A 23529-nucleotide genomic window follows, 5' to 3' on the forward strand; every position below is an offset into this window, starting at 1 on the left:
CGGATCGGTCAACAAGGGAAGCCTTTGTCAACTGCTCCCTTATGCCTCGTGAAACAAGGTTTACAGCAGCAGTCGACAAAGGCTTCCGTTGTCGACCGATCCTCATCTTGACTCGTGCGCTGTGCTGACGATTAGCTGAACCGACACAGCGCAGCGGCCATTTTTATTTTAATGAAGCAAAGGATATTTAAATCCCCACTTCATTGACTATGTCCGGTAGCCTATTTTACATGTCTCTGTCAGCAGAGGCATGTAATCTAGACGTACCCAGATATGGCCTCACCAGAGCTGAATAAAGGGGAATAATCATTTCTCTAGATCTGCTGGCAATAGCTCTTCCTAATGCAACCTAATATTCTATTCGTCTTCTTGGCTACAAGGGCACACTGTTGACTCGTATCCAGCTTCTCATCCACTGTAATCCCCAGGTACTTTTCTGCTGAACTGCTACTTAGCCAGTCAGTCTCCAGCCTGTAACAATGCTTGGGATTCTTCTGTCCCAAGTGCAGGACTCTGCACTTGTCCTTGTTGAACCTCATCAGATTTCTTTTGGCCCAATCCTCTAATCTGTCTAGGTCACTCTGGACCCTATCCCTACCCTGCAGCATATCTACCTCTCCCCCTAGCTTAGTGTCATCCGCAAACTTGCTGAGGGTGCAATCCAACCCTCATCCAGGTCATTAATGAAGATGTTGAGTAAAACCAGCCTTAAAACCAGTTGAGTAAAACTGATCCTTGGGGCACTCCACTTGAAACCAACCGCCTATCTGACATCAAGCCGTTGATCACTAGCTGTTGGGCCTGACAGTCTAGCCACCTTTCTATCCACCTTACAGTCCATTTATCCAATCTATACTTCCTTAACTTGCTGGCAAGAATATTGTGGGAGATGGTATCTAAAGCTTTGCTAAAGTCAAGATATATCACGTACACCGACTTCCCCATGTCAACAGAGCCAGTTACCTCATCATAGAAGCTAATCAGATTGGTCAGGCAATTCATTCGTAGGCATTCATAGTTTAATTTTTAAAAATGCACATGAACTGATACCAGGACAGAGTAACAGCGTAATTAACAGGAAACCTATGCTCAGCCAGCTGGATGTTAAGTATCTGATACTAGAACTTCTAACACAGTCTCATGTGACAATGCTTGTGATCTGTCTTCCACATCTGTGGACAATTGGTTCAAAATTACTTATAAATAAAAACTGATCAGAGAGAATTCCCATGTGAGTGAATTTTCAAGAATAAATCCAAAGGTTAAGGTTCAGTTTTGTTTTATTCAGCTAAAGACCAGTTGGCTGATTCTGAAGGGGGAGATGGACACCAGAACTAATTCTCCAGATTTGGATACTCAGTCACTGTCGCACAGTCCTGGAACTGACAGAGAACAGCTCCGACAAATGCAAGAGACTACACCCACTGTATATTCAAGTAAGTATTTACTTTACACAGTAAGTCATGGACGTGGCATCGTGGTTTGACTGAGGAGACAGCCATGCCATAGGCTTCTTTGTACAATTTCATTCTTTGTCTTGGGCCTCCACCCAAACTCTCCATATTTGTAAACTGGAATAGCCAACTGATCTTTATTTTGAAATGCTGCTCCCACTAGTGTCAGTACTGAAAGTATTTCTCCACATTCTCTTCATTTAACTTGACAGGATGGTGGGGGGAGTACAGGGATGTAGCCATCAGGAATAAAGGAACTTAATTTTTTCTTTTAGTACATGAATGATCAAACAGTAACTTTAGATGAAAATACATTTAAACAGCCTTGCCTAAAGATGCAGATAGGTACTTCAGGACCATGAATTCAGAGATAGAAAAGACCCCGTGAGTTATATGGTCACCTCCCTGCTGGTGCATGTTGTTCCTTATGTTAACATTTTCTGATTTTTTTGCGCAGTGTAGTTTTCAGCCTACCAGCAAGGTTTCCACCACTTGTCATAGAAGGTCATTTAACAGACAGTTAGTTCAGGCTTTGAACAGTTTTTTCATGGTATTCAAGCTCTTTTATTCCATTCCTAAATTTTATTCAGTTACTCCTAGTTTTGTTCCCCATGCTGTCCTTAATAATTCTTTTCCTTCTTTAGTGTTTACACCATTCAAGTATTTGTAGGCTACTGAGTGCCTCACTGATCATTGCTAAACCATTCTCCCTCTCACATGTTGATGAGGAGTGAAGAAAACCTTAGAACCACACAGCTGGTTCAGGCTGTGTAGTTGGTGCAACAAGGAAAGTAATGTGTATCAGGTTTAGGCCCAGCACAGATCACTTACCCCATAAAGCAAGAGGAGACTGCAAGTGACTCGCTGAACCACAGTCTGGTTTCAGGTCAGCTTCTGGAGCAGTGTGCCAAGGCCCTGCCCCTCACAGAGGTCTTGTAGCAAAGCCACAGTTAAACTCTGTGGTAACTAGACATCATAATAACAATTGCTCCACCCTAGTTCCTTTTTTTTTTTTTTGTCTGGTATTAATACTGTGGGCTTAGTGACAAAAAGTCTTAGGCCTTGAATGCCCCCTGAACTCTCTTACAGCGAGAGGTTTTATTCATGGATACCATTTCAAGCATCAGCTTGTCAAGTTAAAGAAAAAACTAGGCATTAAGATGCTGAACTCAGAAAAGGGAAACAAAAATGATTAGGAGTTTGGAACGGGTCCCATATGAAGAGAGATTAAAAAGACTTAGACTTTTCAGCTTAGAAAAGAGGAGATTAAGGGAGGATGTGATAGAGGTCTATACAATCATGACTGGTATGGAAAAAGTGAAGAAGGAAAAGTTATTTACTCATTCCCACAATAAAAGAACAAATGGGGGAGAGGGCATCACCAAATGAAATTAATAGGCAGCAGGTTTAAAACAAACAAAAGGAAGTTTTTCTTCACTCACCGCACCGTCAACCTGTGGAACTCCTTGCCAGAGGATTCAGTGAAGGCGAGAACTTTAACAATGTGCAAAAAAGAGCTAGATAGATTCTCAGTGAAATGCTGTCCCCATAGAAGTCAAAGGATGTTTTCCTGTTGACTTTAATTAAGCAAGGATTTCACCCCTGGAAATTTTCCAAATGGCCACAAGATGTCGCCTGTACTTCACTTCTCTGATTTTTACACACAAAATTCATGTTCATCCTGAAATGAATGTTTGTCCTCATTAAAGTTTAGGATATAAAACTCCCAAACTGTTAGATGTTAAAAAAAAAAAAAAAAGGTTGGTAATTCTAAAATGTTTCCTTTACTGCAAAGCATATTCCATCTTTAACCAGGAGCATGGTGGGAATTTTAACAAACAGGAAGAGACCATCATTAGAATTTGGAAATTGCATGATATGAACCTTTGAGCCTTCTGACATTGCAATCTCTATGTTCCTAAATCATTTGAATACAGCTGGTCCCCGAGTTGCGAGCCATCGACTTACGACCATTCGCAGTTACGACCAAAACTGTCATAAATGGCAGAACCCAAGTTATGAACGCGATCCGTACTTACGAACAGAGCGGTCACGTATAACTCAGCGGGTCCGACTTATGAAGAACAGAGTTATGACCAATTGCTTGGTCCATAACCGGTTCATAAGTCGGAGAGAGGCTATATAGGATTTTGCACCTGTTCATTACTCACATTGTTTAACCTGTTCTTTCATATATGCAGTAAAGTAATAATATTTTCAGATAAAACTAAGCCATGTCAGCCGTCTACTCAGTGTCACTGCTTGGCAGGACAGATAGGTCAGAAAAATCTGTCTCCCCAGCAGAGTTCTTCTCAATCCGTTTGATAGGCCAGGACAGGGACAGCAACTTTATCGTTTATATGTTCAGTGCCTAACGCAATGTGGTCTTGATTCCTGATTGGGATCTCTAGGAACTACTGCAATACAAACAATAATAATAAATAGTGCACTTAGTTCTTTGAGTAGGAACATAGAGTTTGCCATGTTGGATCAGATAAATGATCCACAGAATTCATTGTCTTGTCACTAATAGAGGCCAATACCACTTTCTTCAGAAGAAAGAATCCTCCATAATGGACAATTATATAGTCCCACAAATCAGTATTTAGTTTATAACTTATTTTTAAATGGATCCTATGTACTATACCTGTGAATGTTCACCTTATTCATATAAATATCTTTACCTTTCTGGCATTCTGTCAAGTTTCTAACCACAGTGAGATCTTGTGGTAATGAGTTCCATGGGTAGTGCATTCATCTTTTTTTCCTTTTATTATTTTTAAATATTTAGCTTTTCAGTTCCATCGACCTTCTCCTCAGTCTCATATTATGTAGAAGTATAAATAGGAGTGCCCCGTTTACTTTCTCTTACATCATTCATTATATTATCTACCTTTAGTGTGTCCCCTTGTATTCATCTCCTCTCTAAAGGTACAGGACTAGGTCCTCTGCTGGTTTAAATTGGCAAAGTACTAGTGAAGAAAGCTGTGCAGATTTATGCCTTCTAAAGAGCTAGCGAATGGAGTAAACTGATTATTTAAGAAGGAGGTTTGAAAGGGGCAGTTTAAAGAGATCAGAGCATCACTAGTGATGCCAGAGTATCTGAACAACGCCTGATGATCCTTTTACCTGCAACTGAAGTGCAGCCCCCTCAGGGAGAAATGAAATAACTCTTTAACAACACCTAGCAACACCGTATACCAGTTTAAGACTGGAAATAGAAAATATCTTTTCCAGTTGAAACTGTAGTGGGGGCAAAAAAAGTTGTTCTGAAATTAGATATTTCACCAGGATTGTATTGTTATAAAAGGTGCCAGGAACGCAAGTAGAAAGAACCTCTGAAATAATGGCATGTTTATTACCATTCTGGAGTACAAGTTGATCCTTTTTAGTTCGGCACCCTCAGGATTTGACCGGTTCCAAGTGAGAGAATTTTCCGGACCACGGGAAATCAATATTGTCTAGCAGCATTACCAACACTTCTATTGCTTACTGGGCTGTTAGGAGGCTTTTGGGGTAAATTAGGGCTAAATAACAGTACAGAACACTGGGAGTCAGGACTGGTGGCTGTAAACAAACTTTATGAGACTGTAGGAAACTTGGCCACAGCCATGAAAAGTGGCCATCCAACTAACTACAATCATTCCAGATGGCAGATGTTTCTAGACCAGAGAGTTCTTGACTAAAGAGGTTCAACCTGTAGTGACTCAGTACTGAGTCACAGAGAAGATTATCACTTACTGAGTCCTCGGTACCACTTTCTGTCATACCAAACTCTTCCTTAGAGATCTTCTGCAGCACACATGTTCCCATCGCCATCTGCCAAGCGTGCAATGTAGGATGATCCCTTTCTGATGTGATATGAATTATAGACATGGATGTATTACTCTTTTTGAAAACCTGTTGCAAGACCGAGATGAGCCATACACAGTTGTACAGTATCTCAGAGACCTGGTGATAGCTCTTGCAAATTTTTTTCTTGCATTCTGTGTTTGTTTTTATTAATCTGATTGAAAAGGCTTTTGCAAAAATGTATTGATACATATGGCATTTTCTTTCTTTATTTCTTTTTGTTTAACAGGATTCCCTTATGCCAAATCTGCTTCTCTTCCCGGCTATGGAAATAATGGATTGCACCAGGTAGATATTACCTTAGAATGTGTAACATCTGCTAATACTGTACCATAAATACACAGCTTAGTAACCAGGTAGATAATCACAAATAACAGAGCACTCTTCAAAGGCTTTTGGCTGCCAACTGTGCATAACATAATCATATACCAAAGGGTTCAACCATGCCTGTCTTCAACAAGCAGTGAGCCCAATAAGAGCTCTTGATTGTGTGTGGCTTTCTGAAATTCCACATACATTATATCCCCTGGATCGCCCTTGTCCACATGCTTGATAACTCTAAGAATTCTAACAGGTTAGTGAGGCATGATTTCTCTTTACAAAAGCTGTGTTCACTCTTTCCCAAAGTTTCATGTGTATCTATCTGATAGCTCTAATCTTTACTACAATTTCATCTGGTCTGCCTGCTACTGAAGTTAGGTTTACTGGCCTATAATTGCCAGAATTGCTTCTGGAGGCATTTTTAAAGATCAGCATTATATTAGCTACCCTCCAGTTATCTGGTACAGAAGCAATAGGTTCCATACCACAATTAGTAGTTCTTCAATTTCATGTCTGAGTTTCTTGAGAACTCTTAGATGAATACCATCTGCTCCTGGCGACTTATTGCTCTTTAACTTATCAATGTGTTCCAAAACCATCTCGACGGACACCTCAATCCAGTACACTACCTCAGATTTATCACTGAAAAAGAATGACTCAGGAGTGGGAATCTCCTTCACTTCCTGCACAGAGCAAGCCAATACAAAGAATTAATTTAGCTTCTCTACAACAGCTTTGTACTGAGTGCTCCTTTAGTACCTTTATTGTTCAGAGTCCCCACTGATTGTTTGGCAGGCTTCCTGCTTCTGATGTGCATTTAGAAAATATATTTTTCTATTTACTTTTGTGGTTTTACTTAGTTGCTCCTCACATTTTTTTTCTTGGCCTCCCTAATTATACTTTTACATTTGACTTGTGAGAGTTTCTGCTCCTTTCTGCTTTGCTCAGTGAGATTTGACTTCCAATGTCTGCCTATACAGAATACTTTAGTTAGGGAATCAGTGGTATCTGGCTGGTTTATTGGTAAGAAAATTACCAATTTGAGGCAAGAGGGAGATTAATAAATTACTTTGAATTTAGTAAAACTGGGAAGTCCTTACAGTTACTTACACTGTAAGCTTCTTGGGGCAGGAGGTTTTTGTTCTCTGTTTGTACAGCACCTAACACAATGATGGTCCTGATTGAGACTGGATCATGTAGACACCTGGGCTATGTCTACACTGTGGCATTATTTTAGGATACTAGAAGTATCCCGAAATAGCTATCCTGCATCTTTTGTGTGCGCCCATTATTTCAAAATATAACGGGCCCGCTATTCAGATGTCCCTGTAAACCTCGTTCCATGAGAGTTAAGGGACGTTTCGAAAAAGCACTTTATTTCAAAATTTGGTGCTGGGTAGACAGTGCCAAATTTTGAAATAAGCTATTTTGAAATTTCCTCAAATTACCGTATTTTCCAGTGTATAAGACGACTTTTTATGTTAAAAAACATCCCCCAAAAATCGGGGGTTGTCTTATACGCCGGGTATACAGGCAGTCCCCGACTTGCAGGTACAAATGTGGCTTTTCTCGCCCCGGAGGACACAGACTGCGGGACCTCGCAGTCCCGCCACCCGTGTACTCCGGGGCGAGAAAAGCTGCTCCGCGTCTCCGTAGTCTGCAGACCAGGAGGACATGGAGCAAAGCCACGGAGGGGCTCCGGCAGCGGGGCAGCCCAGGCGCGCCTGGGCTGCCCCGCTGCCCGAGCCCCTCCGCGGCTTTGCAAAGCCTCGGGGGAAGCTGGCAGCGGGACAGCGCTGCCCGAGCCCCTCCGCGGCTTTGCGAAGCCGCGGGGGAGCCGGCAGTGGGGCAGCCCAGACGCGCTGTCCCGCTGCCGGCTTCCTCAGAGGCTTTGCTCCCGGTGTCCCTGGTCTGCTGGAGACGGTCCCCAGCAGACCAGAGGCACTGGGAGCAAAGCCGAAGCGGCGGCAGGGTGCCGTGCTTCTGAGGCTTTGCTCTGGCAAAGCCTCAGAGGTGCGGGACCCCGCCGCTGCTGCGGCTTTGCTCCCGGTGCCTCTGGTCTGCTGGGGACCGTCTCCAGCAGACCAGGGACACCGGGAGCAAAGCTGGGGAGGCAGAGGGGTCCCGCGCCTCTGAGGCTTTGCTCTGGCAAAGCCGGGGAGGCGTGGGACCCCACCACGGCTGCGGCTTTGCTCCCGGTGCCCCTGGTCAGCTAGGGACCGTCTCCAGCAGACCAGGGACACCGGGAGCAAAGCCGGGGAGGCGGAGGGGCGCTGGGGCGCTGCCGGTTGGCCTCTTAAGGGGGGGTAGTCTTATACAGCGAGTATAAGACGAAAATCTATCTTTTAACTAGAAAATTAGGGGGTCGTCTTCTACGCCCAGTCGCCTTATACGCCGGAAAATACGGTACGCTACTCAATTTGTGTAGCACAAATTGTGCAGCTTATTTCAAGGTAAAGGTGCACTGTAAAACAAATAACTAATAACAATAGTTGAGTCAGCTGATTAAAAATCAGCCATCAAATGAGGTTGGTAGTTCATTATTTCTGATGTTGTGATTGAGATTATTTATTGTAATCGTCATAAATTAAGTTGACAGGTGCATAATGTGTTGTGAATAGTTAATGAAGACTGTTGTACCCATCTTTCATGAGTTCACAGAAAGGGCAGGGATGACTCGAGCCATTCCTGCGCCCCGGGCAGCGGGTGCGTGATGCATGCGTGGCTCCACCCCCCGGTGCGCGGCTCCCCTTAAAGCTGCCATCAGGCGCTCCCCATAGGTTGGCGCCTTGGGCAGCTGCCCAGCTAGTCACCCCCCCCCCCTTAATCCAGCCCTGAGAAAGGGGAGGGAGTATGGAGCTGCCCTAGACAAAAGTCTAGACCCTGCATGTTGAGTTGTGCATTAATTCATCCCTAATTGCTCCAGTAGGCATATACATCCACCACAATGGGGAGGGACAAAGCTAGCTATGTAGCATTGTGAAACAAGCATGTTTTGTTTTATTTATTTATTGAAAATATTTTTACCCTGGCTCTCTATTTGAAATATTTGAGGCGGCTTATAACATTTTTTAAACACAATACAGGCAGTCCCCGGGTTACATGGATCCGACTTACATCGGATCCCTACTTACAAACGTGGTGAGGCAACCCCGCACTAGCTCTTCCCCCCCCCCCCACCCCCCCCCCCCCCCCCCCCCCAGATGACCAGGGAGACGCAGAGCAGCTTTTCTCAGCAGACACCTCAGCTTGAGAATAAAGGACTGAGGGAAGTGAGGTTTGAGAGAATAAAACTGAGCTCTGGAGAAATGTTTGGCTAGAGTTTCCCCTACAATATGTACCAGTTCCGACTTACATACAAATTCAACTTAAGAACAAACCTCCAGTCCCTATCTTGTACGTAACCCGGGGACTGCCTGTACACATATATATTAAAAGTTAAAATCCGAGACCCCAGAAGGACATAAAACCTACTAAAAGCATCTCATACAGACTCAAACAGCAATAAAAGCATGAGTGAAAAGGATGGCTTCCTGACACCGAAACAGTGCTAACATTGGTGCCATGTGAGTATCCTAAGGAAGATAATTCCACAGCCTGGGAGCAAAAGCTGAGAAGGCCGTGTTCTGCATAGATGTTAATCTTATCTCCATAAGAGACAGAACACTGAGTAGGGCCTCCCCAGCTGACTTCAGTCCCCAGGCAGGTTCATATGGGAGAAGACAGTCCTTCAGATACCCCGGACCCAACCTGTTTAGGTGCTTCATAGGTCATAACCAAGACCTTAAATTGTGTCCAGAAACATACCGGAAGCCAGTGCAGCTGCTGAAGCACTGGCATAATGTACTCCACATAACGAGTATTAGTTAAAACTTGAGCAGTCGCATTCTGGACCAGTTGAAGTTTCCAAAGGCTCTTTAGAGGCAGCCCCACATAAAGCACATTACAGTAATCCAGTTGGGATGTAACAAGAGCATGGATCACTGTGGCCAAGTCATGCTTGTCCGGGAAGAGTCGCAGCTGGCGGATCAGACGAAGCTGCCCTAAAGCACTCCTGGCCACCAAAGAAATCTAGTTCTCAAATGTTGAAAACAGGTCTAGGAGGACTCCCAAGGTGTGTACTTGTTCTTTCAGGGGGAGTAACCCCTTCTAGAACAGGTACCATGCCACATTCCCGAGAAGTTTGCAGGAGAACAGTTTACTATTCAGAATTAAACAGTGCAATAGACATTTGCAACCAGCAGGTGGCAATACTTCTCCCAATTATACAATGCAAAAGTTCAAACACATATATAAACTTCATGAGTTGAAAAGGTTGTGCACGGTCAAGTCCTTTAGGCCAAAACTGTGGCATTCTTTTCAGCATAGCTGTTCTCTGTTTGGAATGCAGGCTTGTACCAACTTTTGTGGTTTGTTATTTTTAATCAATTCTCCCAATGCTGAATAATAAAACAAAACAAAACAAAACAAAAATGGGGCTTTACAGGATCTGTAAACATGGTTATGCATGTGACTCATCCCCTAACAGGCAAAAAAGCACATCAGGATTTAAAACACTGTTTTTCCAGTATCCTATAATGTCAGTCAACTTATCATAGCATTTATCAATCAGAAGGAGAACAGAGAATGTGTCACATGCACACAACTCCTATTTGACTTTATTAGCAACTGTGAGCGAGGGCAGAATTTTGTTGGGAGTTTCCAAAGAGCCTAAAGGTTTGACTCTCTCAGCTTCCACTCAATTTCAATGGGATTTGGGTGCCTAACTTTATTAGTCTATTGTGAAAACTCTAGCCTTAGCCAATAGTGTCAGGTCTTTTAAAACATAGTTCAGCACACCTGTTGGGAAGGAGGGTATAGGTGACTTTCTGCTATTTTTCCATCTCTTTGATTCTGGGGAATGCTGGGGATTGGCATTCAAGTTACAGAAACCTCAATTTGCTGTGGAATGAAGCACGGGATATATGAGGGATTGAGAATCTGGCTTTTAGTGTCTACCTAATCATCTGTTTTATACGGCCACCAATCACCATAGAATCTGAACACCTCCAACATAAAATACATAGCAATAGTGAAGTCCCTCATTAATTTCAAGGAGTCTGTAGCACTTCTCCTTTTTAAGGGATTAATTCTCTTTTGGGGAAGGATTTTGGTTTTAGTGTTTTTGGTAGAGGTACAGCACAAGAAAGGGAGCATCAGTGTTAGTCTTGTTCTTTTGGCTAAAGCAGCTTTTCAAAGAGGAAGATTTTGCAACATTTCCTAAGGATGCTCAGGCTCTGGATTTGTCTCATCTCCTCTGGAAGCCATTTTGCAGCTGCTTCAGTAGCCTGCTTGGAAAAATTAGATTGTGTTTTAATGAAACTGTTTACTTCTTTTAAAGGATTTGTATTTTGATTGGCAGGTATACTTTCTTATTTCCAGCTATAGTGATTTACGTACTCTTGTGTTTGTTGCTACACTATTTGTTTCTTTCTTTTTCAGACAGCAAGTATGGGCCAGTATGAAACAGACCAAGATTCCAGTTGGGGGACAAGAGGTACTTTGAGATGATTTTCAGACACTCCTGTCTTTCATGGGTTTTGTTCTTTGGAGGGGTTTGTTAACATGGTGGTACTGCTGTTATCCTGTTAGGCCCTCTCATGGCTCTGCTAAGGATGGCTAGATGGTAGCACAGCTCAGCAATCTGTCAAGTTCGGAGAATCAGCTGACACTGTTCCTTATTTTTTACTTTAGTAAGGACAGCGGGCCTGAATAGAGTACTGCCATCATAAGTTCAGTCAGTCTCTGTACCCCCAGCACCAGGGCCTGCTCGAGCCGTTCCTGCTCTCCAGGCAGCGGGCATGTGACGCATGCGCGGCTCTGCCCCTGGGCGCATGGCGCATGTGCGGCCCTGCCCCCCAGCACGCTGCACACCTTACAGCTGCAATCGGGCATGAGGCGCCTGATGGCAGCTCCAAGGGGCGCCGCGTGGCCCCCGGCCCCGGGCGCATGGCGCCTGATGGCAGCTCTAAGGGGCGCCACGCAGCAGGGCGCATGGTGCCCCTTACAGCTGCCATCAGGCGCCCCCCATAGGTTGGCGCCCCGGGCAGCTGCCTGGCTAGCCCCTTCCTTAATCTAGCCCTGCCCAGCACTTGGCAGTGGCCTCCATTTTCCTCCGTTGTTAGCCGGTGATATTCTCATTCCCAAGGTAGAGAGGAAATTCAGATTAGTCACCAATCACAAAGTGTGTGCATTGCACTTAATCACTGTGTTACAATGGAACCTAAACCTTAGCAGGATCGCAACATACAGTATCTGTCTACATTAACTTCTCCTATTATGAGTCAATCTGTTCGTGATCATAATGAGCTGGGTGGGGAGATGTGGGGTGGGATATTCCTAAAACCTCAAATAGGAACTCTGAAGCCACTTAAGCTCTTTTGAAAATCCCACCCTTAGGCTTTGCCTGTGTTGATCCTTAATTTAGTTTCAGGATCTGAGTAGATAAGGGAGCACAACTTCAAAGAAAAATGTCATCTCTGATTTGAAATATTTTAGGCAACAGCGGTTCCACAAAGGCCTCCCCACTACTCTGGTTGTCCTTTCAGGCATCCAAATGCTATAGGGACTGGTGGCCATGTGGCAGTCTATTCAGCAACATTGGCCTAACTAGTAGGCTTATGCTAGCTGAGGCCCAGTAACCCCTAAAAAGAACAGAAAAGAAACCCGCATTGTTCTTCCTGCAGTCTTTTCTTCCACTTCAATTGGTCCAAATGCAGTGTGTTGTCACTTTGGAACGTTCTGTTAAGATGATGATGTTCATATGTTCCAAGATTCTAATGTGTCTAGTGATCTGTATGTTTTAATGATTTTCAGTAAAGAGCAGTAAGGGAGAAGGTTTCAGACAAGACACTGAGTTAACTCACACACAAACCACTTGAGAAGAAAGATTTCCAGCTTTCCCCATAGGATGCCTGTTGTTTAATCCCACTTCTGTGATGCAGATTTTCAGCATCATTGTTCAGCAATGGATAATGTTAGTACCCTCCAGACCACCAGAGTTCGATTACCTTACCCTCAGTTATCCATAAGATAGTCAAGGAATCGAGAGAAATGCAATAATTTGAAACATTCATCTCTGCTAACTATCTGCATATGCCATCATAAAAGAACCCTGCATATTCTAAGCTATCAAACCGTTTCCCATTTTCTTACAGAATACAAGGTAAGAAGTGCCATGCCAACACTGGGAGAATGTTCAGATTCACCTCTTCCTAGCAAGGTTAAATGTGTTCCTTTTTCCTTATTGTGTCCATGTGAAATATGTATGTCAAATATGGATAAAAGTATGTATCATTTAAATTTGTAAGTTCTACACATTGCCACACAGCAGAAGCACATTTTACTAGAGTTGATGCCTTTATTCCTTTTTGTAACAGATCTATCCTTATGAAACGCTTATTGTAACAAACCGAATTCGGGTGAAACTGCCAAAGGATGTGGACAGGACCAGACTGGAGGTAGGAAACCATATGCTTTTGAAATCCTTGTTCTGTTCATTCATTAACTTACTTACAGTTACTGCTACTGTATGTCCTTAGTATAAATTAACTTAGAAGTCAGGTTCTCCTCTTTGAAACTAAACTTGTTTACACCAACTAAATCATAGAATCATAGGACTGGAAGGGACTTCGAGAGGTCAGCTAGTTCAGATACTCATGGCAGAACGATTTTTTACCTAAACCATCTCTGACAGGTGCTTGTCTAACCTGTTCTTAAAAATATTCAATGATGGAGATTCCAAAACCTTCCTAGGCAGTTTATTCCAGCAGTTAATTACCGTGACAGGAATGTCTTACCTAAACCTCCCTTCCTGAAATTTAAGCCCAACGCTTCTTTTCCTATCTTCAGAGGTTAACAATAATTTTGAAACAACCTTTTATGTACTTAAAAACTGTTATCATGTCAGAGCTTGTCTGGAGGGGTTTGCCCATTAACCAGATGTTGATGTTTTGTAGCAATCATTTATTTGGGCAGCAATGCTTATCAGTTTACATAGTTCACTGAGCCCTGGTTTACACTAGGAAGTTATTTCAAAATAACCCCCCTTATTTCAAAATAATATGTGGAGCATCCATACTACCGAGCCTGTTATTTCGAAATAAGGGGCTGGTTATTTTGAAATCTGTACTCCTGCTTTCCTCAGAGAATGACGCTTATTTTAAAATTGTTATTTTGGGAGTTATTATTTCAAATTTAGTTATTTTGAAATAATTTCCTAGTGTAGACATACCCTGAGAGCCCTATTCTATAAAGTGCCGAGAAAAATATTCCAGTCTCTTAATATCCATTGAACTCAATGGAATTTGAAGGAATTCAGTCCCTTGTGGGACTTGACCCTGGGAGATATCATTCATTTTCAAGTTACCGATCTCTTAACTAAATGAGTTGGTGAATATGACATTAGTGAACATTGTGAGTACAAAGGTGTATTTTCCAGGAAAGGTCTGTGTCTCTCACCATTTTTGAAAAAAATAATAAAATAATTAGTATTTTGATTATTTGTACCCGCCTGAGTATAAATATTCTGATAAAAAGAGGTTATGAATGGAGAAAAAAGAAAAGTTTACAAACTTTCAGGCCATTTATACACCATGACAGAATTAAAAATCTTGACAGTGAAAGAATTTGCTCTAATATATCAAACATTCAGAATTCCAGGAGTGCTTCTCATAAATAAAAGGCCTGATTCTCCAATCTCTTTCTATATACAGAACAATTTCTGAAGCCAACATAAATTCTAAATTTGGAAGTCTTGGTTGAACCCAAAACTTGGTATTCTCAGTCTAATTATATTTGTGTTAATCAACATGGTGACTTCATTTCACAGGCTGTATTAAGGTGGTTGTTTTATAAAACAGTGTACATACACATCTGCAAAACAAAAAAGTGCTTGTAGATCATAACATCAATGGATATTTTAACTGCTTTATGTCAGAGAGTAAGGCAAACAGAATTGCTCTTACATTTTGGAGTTTATGACTAGACTCTGAATCAGCCACTGGGGTTAGATTATTAAATCTAAGTTTGAAGTATCACATCCATTTTTCATTAAATATATGTTAAAGCTGCAAATTACCACCAAAGTAAAAATGGAAGTTTATTAAGTTTGAATCTATGACATCACTCTGGCAGCTTCTCAGGTATGATTGTTTTGTTGTTAAGGACAGTTCTTTACTTTTAATGCATGATTATCAGGGACATTCTGTACGTGCAGGCTTCTGCACAAAAAGACATTCTATGGACCAACTACAACCCCTTCATCAGGGAACTTCGGTATATTCTGATTCACCTGATAGACCATATAATCAAAATAACCCATTCAGGTGCTAGTTGAGTGATGTTTCTGGAGAGCCAGTGGCTATCTGGTGGTCCTGCAGGAGATCCGATGTTGCTGGATAATTTCTTGGGTTCAATTTTATTATTTTCTAGACCAGCAAGATCTGAGAGCATTGAAGAACAGTATGCTCAATTCTGCTTGTGTTGCTTTAGTGTCTTTAGTGCTTTAGTGCAATAGTGCTTTGCCAATTTAAAGTATGATATTGATAGGCTGCTGATAGAGTCCCATCTAGCTTCTCCTAACCAGAAAGCCATTGCTCATGATAGATACCAGTAGGTGTGAGAGAGGCAGCAAATAAATGAACAGACAAGGAAACAGAAGATTTCTCTCTCCTCAAGATGAAGACAATAGGAATAACTTCCATTTATATCTAATTACCTAATTTATCGATATCCAAAAACACTGAACAAGCTCAGTATATCTTACAATACCAGTGAAATGCAGCCATTCCTGATTGGTGAGGGTAGCAGCCAACCACACTCTTCACAAATATGGGTATGTCTACACTTGCACCCTCTTTCGAGAGAGGGATGCAAATGCAGCTGAGCAAAATTGCAAATGAAGCACAGATTTGAATTTCCCGTGCTTCATTTGCATAATCGCGAACCGCCACTATTTCAAAATACCCTATTTTGAAATAACAAACGCTGTGTAGATGCGGTTATTTTGAAAGGAACCCCTTCTTTTGAAATAACCGGTAAATCTCATTTTTTGAGGAGTAAGGCTATTTCGAAAGAAGGGGTTTCTTTCAAAATAACCGCATCTACACAGTGTTTGTTATTTCAAATTAGGGTGTTTCAAAAAAGTGGCGGTCCGCAATTATGCAAATGAAGCACGGGAAATTCAAATCCGTGCTTTAGTTGCAATTTCGCTCAACTTTATTTGCATTCCTCTCTCGAAAGAGGGTACAAGCATAGACATAACCTAAGTGGGCAGAAATCTTTTTCTATCATAATACCATTGCAACCTGCTCCTCAGAAGGTTCCAGGGTATCTTGAATATCCATATTGAGCAGCCAGTCATTTGGCTTTTGAGGTCCTATATAAAAGAACCCCACAGAATAAAGTGCATATTAGTAAATTACTTACGCTGAAGATATCAGATGTCTGAGTTTATCTTGCTAGAATTTGTACCTGTGTTTTCAGGGAGTCTAAGGATCCTATTCTGCTGTCACTCACTCTGGTGTAAATCAGAAATTGTCTCCTTTGAAGTTGATTAAGTCACACACATGTCAGAATCAGAATTGAAACCTCAAGCTTTGGCTCTTTGAGCCATAAATATGAGCAAACCAGAGTTACCATTAATGCATGTGTTGAACAGTTCATATCTGAGAATGGCCAATTGCTGACATCCAGAGTCAACCACAGTTTCCTCCATCAGTGGAATTTTTGTCTGTGTAAGGACTGAATAATGAATCAAGTATTTTACATAAATGATTACTGAATTATTGTTGATTAATTTTAGGATTAAGAAATCATTCAATAATTGTAAAATAAAAAGTCAATGATTACCAGTCTTGATCTTTGAAGAAGGTTAACGGCAAAGTAAAAAATATGACATTTGCCAATAAATGTGGAGAAAAGGGCATTAATCTTTAAACAGAAAAGAAAGGAAAACTGTGAAATAGTTGCAAGCTCCCATATGAAGACTAAACAGTGGTAAATATTTTCAAAGATCCCTATAGCATAGGCTTATGGTATTTATTGGAATGGGTGTTTGTTCTTTAAATGCTTCAGTGCTCTTCTTGCTTGATTATCCAGCAGGCGATAGTGATTTGATTGTACGAAACAGAATGTCTCAGATGTGTGCTGTTTTACGCCCGGGGTATAGCAAAGCTCCAAAGGTGTAATAAAAATCAAGAAGAGTCCAAGAAAAGGAAAAACACACATCTGGACACATCCTATACATTAAAGCATTCTTTTCTCTTTTTTTTTACGTGAAAAAATAGAGTCTTTGTTTAAACTATCAGGCTGGTCTGAATAGCAGGCACTGCGCTAAATTGCTTTTTTTAGACAATGTATAGTTTGCTTTGGATGGATAGTGAATGTTCTGGCTGCCATTCTCAATAACTCATACATTGTCCTCAGCTGGGGCTGCTGTTTGTTTAACATGAAAGTGGCTCAGCCTGCTTCACACCAGGTGCAGACCTCTGCCTAAAGTCTTGAGAAACCCAACCACTTCAAAGATCTCATAGTGATTTCCAAAAGAACAATAAACAAGATTTGCTTCAAATCTGCAGTAGGAAAACGATAAAGGGACCAGACAACTGATCCCGGCAGTTGCTGCGCTATGTTAAAACATGCATCTGAGAAAAGGACCTCTGTGTGCAGCATCTTGGATTGATTAAGGGTTGGTAGTTTTTTTAACAATTAAATTAGCAACATTTAAATAGGATGATAGCAACTGGCAAAACAGAGGGGACAGATCTGCCCTTTCAAACCTTTGTGCAAAGGAAAGCTATGTGACCGGAGCAGATTCAAGGCTGATCGTCCTGTCCCCCTCCCCTTCCCGCTCCCCGCGTTAGAGAACTGCTGGGCTGAAACAGTTTTGCACAGAAAATCAGTTCATCGTTATTTCTTCTCATAGCAAAGGAGGAAGCCAGTAACTGAGCTCTGAACAGGGCAAGGGCAAAAGTGGAGGGTAAGCTTAGTAGGTTTCAGGGAGGGAGACAGACCAGACCCCAAGCAGCCCCTGACACACACCTTCACAGGAGCAGAGCAGAATTCCAACCACACACCTTTGAAGTGGTAAGAAAGGACTTAGGTAATGTGCATTGCAACCTGCAGTCTCATGTGGGTTTGAAGTGGCAGAAAATACAGGAGAATATCAGCTACAGCGCAATGCTGAAAATCCTCCTTTTGTCTGTTACCACTCCCCTCCCCAATTGCTAAGCTTTCTGTTGTAAGGGCTCGTGTGGGGGATAGCACTGATAAGGTATATAGATAACTCATGTATTCAGTAGGCTCGCTCAGATTTGATCTTTTAAACAACCTACATTTTCTAGCACCCGCTTTTACTGCAATAAAATCACTGGTCCTGATTTTTATCTCACTTGCTCTGCTGTAAACCAGTAGAAGCTCCCACAATGTCAATGGATTTGGACCAGAGCAAAACTGCTGGAGGAGAGAAGAAACTCATTGGCTGCATCTAGACTGGCAAGTATTTCCGCAAAAGCAATTGCTTTTGCTGAAAAACTTACCAGCTGTCTACACTGGCTGCTTGAATTTCTGCAAGAACACGGACGATCTCATGTAAGATTGTCAGTGTTCTTGCGGAAATGCTATGCTGCTCCCGTTTGGGCAAAAGCCCTTTTCCGGAAATGCTTTAGCGCAAAAGGGCCAGTGTAGACAGCTGAAAACTGTTTTGCGCAAAAAAGCCCCGAAGGCGAAAATAGCAATCAGGGCTTTCTTGCGCAAAACCGCGTCTAGATTGGCACGGACGTTTTTCCGCAAAAAGTGCTTTTGCAGAAAAGCGTCCATGCCAATCTAGACGCTCTTTTCCGCAAATGCTTTTAATGGAAAAACTTTTCTGTTAAAAGTATTTGTGGAAAATCATGCCAGTCTATTTGCCAGTCTATTGTAGCCATTATGTTTTTTGCTAAAGTTTGGACAGGAATATTACTTCTCCTTGTCCAGTGTGATTAAGGTCTGTAAACTCACTACTTCTGATCCCTTTGCCAGTCCTTAAAGCTGCTAATGCTGGAGATTATGAATAAGCAGGGTTTGTTTAACAGTTCTGGTTTAAATTGGCTTTAATTGAATTCTTTGTAGGGAAAAATAATTACTGTTAGTTTTCACTTCTCTGGTAGATTCTGTAGAAATCTTGAGTAGTTGTTCATCTTTTCTCAGATGTGAGAGGAAATCTGTTGTATTGGATATTTCCCTAATGACAAATAGAATCCAGTGACTAAAGTTAGCCCCTGAGGGTCCAGTTAAGAGACATTACAACAAAAGCCATGTTAAAAAGGATTTATGCTCCCGTTGTGAGTGATTTTGAGACTCTCGCCTTCATTGTTCAAGAAATCTGTTTTAGAATTTAGAATCATACCTATTTAAATGTGTGCTTTTCAATGTATGGATTTAGCCAGTGAGTAGATAGGTGCAATTGGGAATAAATGTGTTTAAATAACATAAATTCTTTCTTCCAAGCCTCATACATCTGAGAGGCAGAAATAAGGACTTTATTTTTCTCTATTTGTTCTAAACCAGCACTAAGGCTGATATAACTCAGTTCCTGTTGCTTGCAGAGGAGACATTATTAATGCCAAAAGTTAACTATATACTGACCTTTTAGAATTGCCTAGAACAAGTGGCCTGCTGCCTGACAGGTACATCCTAGGCTCTCTGAATCCTTCAGTTCAAATGAATGTGCCAAAGCCTCAACTGCTGTAAACTGACTTCAGTCATGTTATGTGAATTGACAACAACTGAGGATCTGGCCCACAAATTTTTTGAGCTGTTTCTTCTTCACTTTATTCTAATTTAAGATGAATGAAGCCGCATTCTCAGGAGTGATTCTGAAAGGAAATGTGGAAAGAGGTAGGAATGAGCTTAAATAATATTTCAATACAGGTTGGACCTACATAGTCCAGCACCCTTGTGACCTGATGAGGAAATTTGCCTGATCAAGGAAGGTCCCCAGCCTACTGTCCCTCTCGGCAGCTGGCTCAGCTAGGGCCCAATGCCACTGGGCTCTGGCCTTGCTGCAGCAGGGCTTGGGCTCAGGCTCCGGCCCCACTTCTGCACCGCCTGGCCCGGGCTCCCCAGAAACGGGGCTTGCAAGCTGCTGGCAGCCATGGGTAGGGCTCCCTAGGGACAGCTCGAAGGCTGTAGTGCTGTCTCACCTGGCTAGGGCTCCTCAGGGATGGGGCTTCCTGGTCCTGCTAATTCTGCCCCGCCGCTTCCTGCCCAGACTGAGGCTCCCAGCTCCAGGCCGACTCTCACTCTCAGCCACTGGCGCTGTATGGTTCAGCAACATCTGTGGTCCTGCTAGACCACAGATATTGCTGAACCAGGGAGTCCCAGATGTAGGAGTTTTAACCTGTGAAATGAAGTAGTAAAACAGCATTAGCTGGTACGGGCATAATTATTTTTGGAGTTAATTTTTAATGCAGCATGATTCATACAATAAAAATAATTCCGGTCCCTCTATTTGCCTCTTTCAGACACCCTTATTTGTAGTTCGCTGGTATTTCTTCTCAATAATGACATATGGATTTAAATGATAAAGAAGGTTGACTTAATAGACTAAGAACTATTAAAGTGGGCATATGTAATTCCAGTTCCTGAACAGCTTTTTCGACTTGTTTTCCTACAACTAGATCAAAGCATATTGATTGCCACACATGCATACTTGTGCAGGGAAAATAACTGTACCTCTGAAGTGACAAACCAGAACAGTGCACTGTGTAATTAAACAGTACTTGTGTAATTCTTAAAGATCATACTCTGCAACTCTTGCTTTGAGTAGTACTTTTGAGTAGTCTACAGTCCCTTCATTGGTGACTACTCACAGGAGAGTTCCTAAAGCTGTTTCTAAACAAGTAAATTGCAGCAATTTAGGTGAATTGTTTTAGAAGCCAATTTACTTAAATAGGGGCAACCTCCTTGTTTAGATGTTCATGTTTTCGCTTGTGTGCCCAATAACAATTTAGTTTAAATTGATTCCTTACTGACTTAATTCAATTGCTGCCACATTTTTGTAGACAAAGTCTTAGTCTGAAGATTGTAGAATGTAGTCCTAAAATGTTGCCAGTGCTGTAGTTTTGAAAGAAAAGTTATACTGGTAGTAGTTTGTTCTGAGTATTAGTAAGATTAGTAAGAAGAATAAGTTTATACAGCAAAACTGTAGAACTGCATGTTCTAGAAGAGAGATGACCATTTTCAGAGAGCTTACAAACTCAAGGTTCTAAAGCAGTGGTCTCTAACCTTTTTAAGCATGAAATCATTTTTTTGACTATAAGTGCAATCCAAGATCTACCTCACACCTAAATACCCTTGTCCCGCCTCCTTCGTGCCCCTTCTCCAAGGCCCTGCCTAGGGTTGCCAGGTGTTTGGTTTTCTACCGGACAGTCCAGTATTTGCACCCTCTGTCCAGTAGAAAAATTCAGAAAATACCGGATATGTGCAATGTCCAGTATTTTCTGAATTTCTGGCTGGGCACAGGACAGAAGCCTGGCGGGGACGGGGGAGTGACTGGGAGGTGGGGCCACGGTTGGCGCTATGAGCCTGTGGTCGCATGCAAAAGCCGGGGGGTGGGGGGGAGGGTCTGGGACTCCCAGCCATTCCCCCCACCTGGCTTCTGCATGTGACCAGAGACTCCCAGCGCCAATTGCAGCCCCGCCTCCCAGCTGGGAGCCTCTGGTTGTGCACAGAAGCCAGGCCGGAGGAGCGGCTCCCAGCCACTCCCCATGCCCCCGCCTGGCTTCTACAAGCAACTTGAGGGAGTGCCTGCTGGGGGTGTGGCCCCATGGACTCCGGCTGCGGTCAGTGGCTGCGCCCCCCCTCCCCCGCCAGCTCCACTTCCTGCCCCCCTTCCTCTGGCCCCTCTTCCTTCCTTCCTTCCAGCCCCGCGGCCCGCGGCCCCCGACCCTCCCCAGCTCTGCTCCCTGGCCCCCCTTCCTCCCAGGTCCCCCCCGTTCTTCCCAGGCAGCCCCACGCCCCTCCCCCCCAGCTCTGCTTCCAGCCCCCCACCTTCCTTCTGGCTAGCCCCACTCCCCGCCAGCTCTGCTTCCCGCCCCACCCCCTTCCCAGCCAGCCCCGCCCCCCTCCTGGACGGTCCTTCCCCCTCCACCCCCCCCATGATCAAGTGTGTCCGGGTTTTTGGAGGGGTCTACCTGGTAACTCTAGCCCTGCCCCCTGCTCACTTTCACCAGTCTGGGGCAGAGGGTGGGGGTGCAGGCTCTGGTCTTTGATTAAGGGATTTGGAGTGTGAGGGGCTCTGAGCTGAGCCTGGGGCAGGCAGTTGGGGCATCAGAGGGGGTTGTAGGTGCAAGCTCTGGGAGGGCATTAGGATACAGGGATGCTCGGGGCTAGGGCAGGGGCTTGAGATGCAGGAGGAGGTTCACGACTGGGTAGGGTTTTGGGATGTGGGCTCCAGATGGGCACTGCTTACCTCAGGTGGCTCCTGGGTGGTGGTGCAGTGTGGCTAAGGCAGGCTCACCCCTGTCCTGGTCCTGTACCACTCCCTAAAGCAGCCAGCAAACTCCATCCCTAGTCCTGTTGTGCCCCCTCTCTGCTCTGTGGAGATAAGATACAGAATGGAAGAGGGGGCACCTTGACATCAGTGCCCTTCTCTCCCTGCCCTGCAAAGCAAGCAGGAAGCTCCTGAGGGGACAGCTCCAAGGCAAAGGGCAGGAGATGCACAGCAGTGGGGAGGGGCAGCTGAAGTGCGGGCACTTGACAGCCTCTTGGCCAAACCAGTCAGGATCACCTGTCAGAGGCTCCAAGATCTACCAGTAGATCCCCATCTACTGGCTGATGACTGCTGTTCTAAAGACTAATGACTGTATTAACTATATAAAATTAGCACATTCGTTAACTGTTACATTTCCAAAGGTTTTCCTATGCAGTCTTCTTTATTGATGGAAGCCATTCCTCAGTTTGGAATGGAACACTTTTAAAAGATTGTATTATTTGATTAACTTCTTGGTATTTTTAATAATTATTAAATTTAAAAAAAAAAGTCAGTCTGAACCTTGAATGCAAGGAACAGATTTTCTCACTCTTTTTCTCTAGGATAAATCAATCCAGTCACCTCTGTGACTAGATTTTTAAATTGTATTTAGGCAAATAAAGATGCAGCTATAACACTAATTGAGATAAAAGAGAAGTCAGGGAGTATTCCCAGTAGGCACCTATTTGTACTTTCAGGCTCTTAAAATTCTTTTTTAAATCTTGCTTGTAGGCTCCTACGTCAGTTTGTTGCTTTTGGAAAATACTCTGGGTATTTATTTTTTTCTTCCAGCGATGGTCCCTATGGGTACATCTACACAGCAACGTTATTTTGAAATAACTAGCGTTATTTCGAAATAACTTGTTCGCATCTACACAGCAGGTAGTTATTTTGAAATAATGTCAAAATACTGTCAAGCTGGAGAACTTCTTACTCCTATTCCTGTAACCCTCATTATACAAGGAGTAAAGGAAGTCGGAGGAAGAGTGCTCTGTTTCAAAATAAGTGCTGTGTAGACACTCCCAATTTCAAAATAAGCTATTTTGAAATTAGCTATGCAATTGACGTTGCTCAGTTTGCGTAGCTTTTTTCTAGTTAAGCCCTGCTGTGTAGACGCACCCTATGAGGCTCAGGATGCACCTAGAGTCAACAAGTTAGCAAACATTCCTCCCCCTCTGGGAGAATCGCAGTTCACTCCATGCAAGCACAAACTGCTGCCACAGAATCTCCATCGGATGTTCCAATGATGGACATTTGCAGAGAGGCCAGCTGGAGTTTGATCTACTTGTTTATGACACACTACGCCCTCATTAATATCTCCGCTGCAGATGCAATAGTGGGATCACCAGT

The 23529-nt window shown here is 43.0% G+C and overlaps 1 protein-coding gene and 1 long non-coding RNA gene across 11 annotated transcripts in view; one reads left to right on the forward strand and one right to left on the reverse strand.

The window, feature by feature from the left end:
• Positions 1-23529, forward strand: part of ABLIM2 (actin binding LIM protein family member 2) — a 222069-nt gene that overhangs the window by 188727 nt on the left and 9813 nt on the right. For 9 of the 10 annotated variants that reach the window (XM_075930800.2, XM_075930803.2, XM_075930805.2 and 6 more), the window contains 5 exons: positions 1289-1436; positions 5536-5594; positions 11109-11163; positions 12824-12888; positions 13046-13126. In XM_075930800.2, the coding sequence (XP_075786915.2) occupies positions 1289-1436; positions 5536-5594; positions 11109-11163; positions 12824-12888; positions 13046-13126 (408 nt within the window). The remainder of the gene's footprint in view (positions 1-1288; positions 1437-5535; positions 5595-11108; positions 11164-12823; positions 12889-13045; positions 13127-23529) is intronic. The other variant, XR_012904395.2, reaches the window with a different exon arrangement.
• LOC106732368 (uncharacterized) overlaps positions 18941-23529 on the reverse strand; it is a 29065-nt gene continuing 24476 nt past the window's right edge. Inside the window, exons 2-4 of the long non-coding RNA XR_012904396.2 lie at positions 22120-22244; positions 19850-20046; positions 18941-19522 (exon numbers count right to left, since the gene is read on the reverse strand). This is a non-coding gene — a long non-coding RNA (uncharacterized LOC106732368). The remainder of the gene's footprint in view (positions 19523-19849; positions 20047-22119; positions 22245-23529) is intronic.

The sequence above is a fragment of the Pelodiscus sinensis genome, chromosome 4, assembly GCF_052426305.1.
Source record: "Pelodiscus sinensis isolate ZL-2025 chromosome 4, ASM5242630v1, whole genome shotgun sequence".
Classification (NCBI taxonomy): Eukaryota; Metazoa; Chordata; order Testudines; family Trionychidae; genus Pelodiscus; species Pelodiscus sinensis.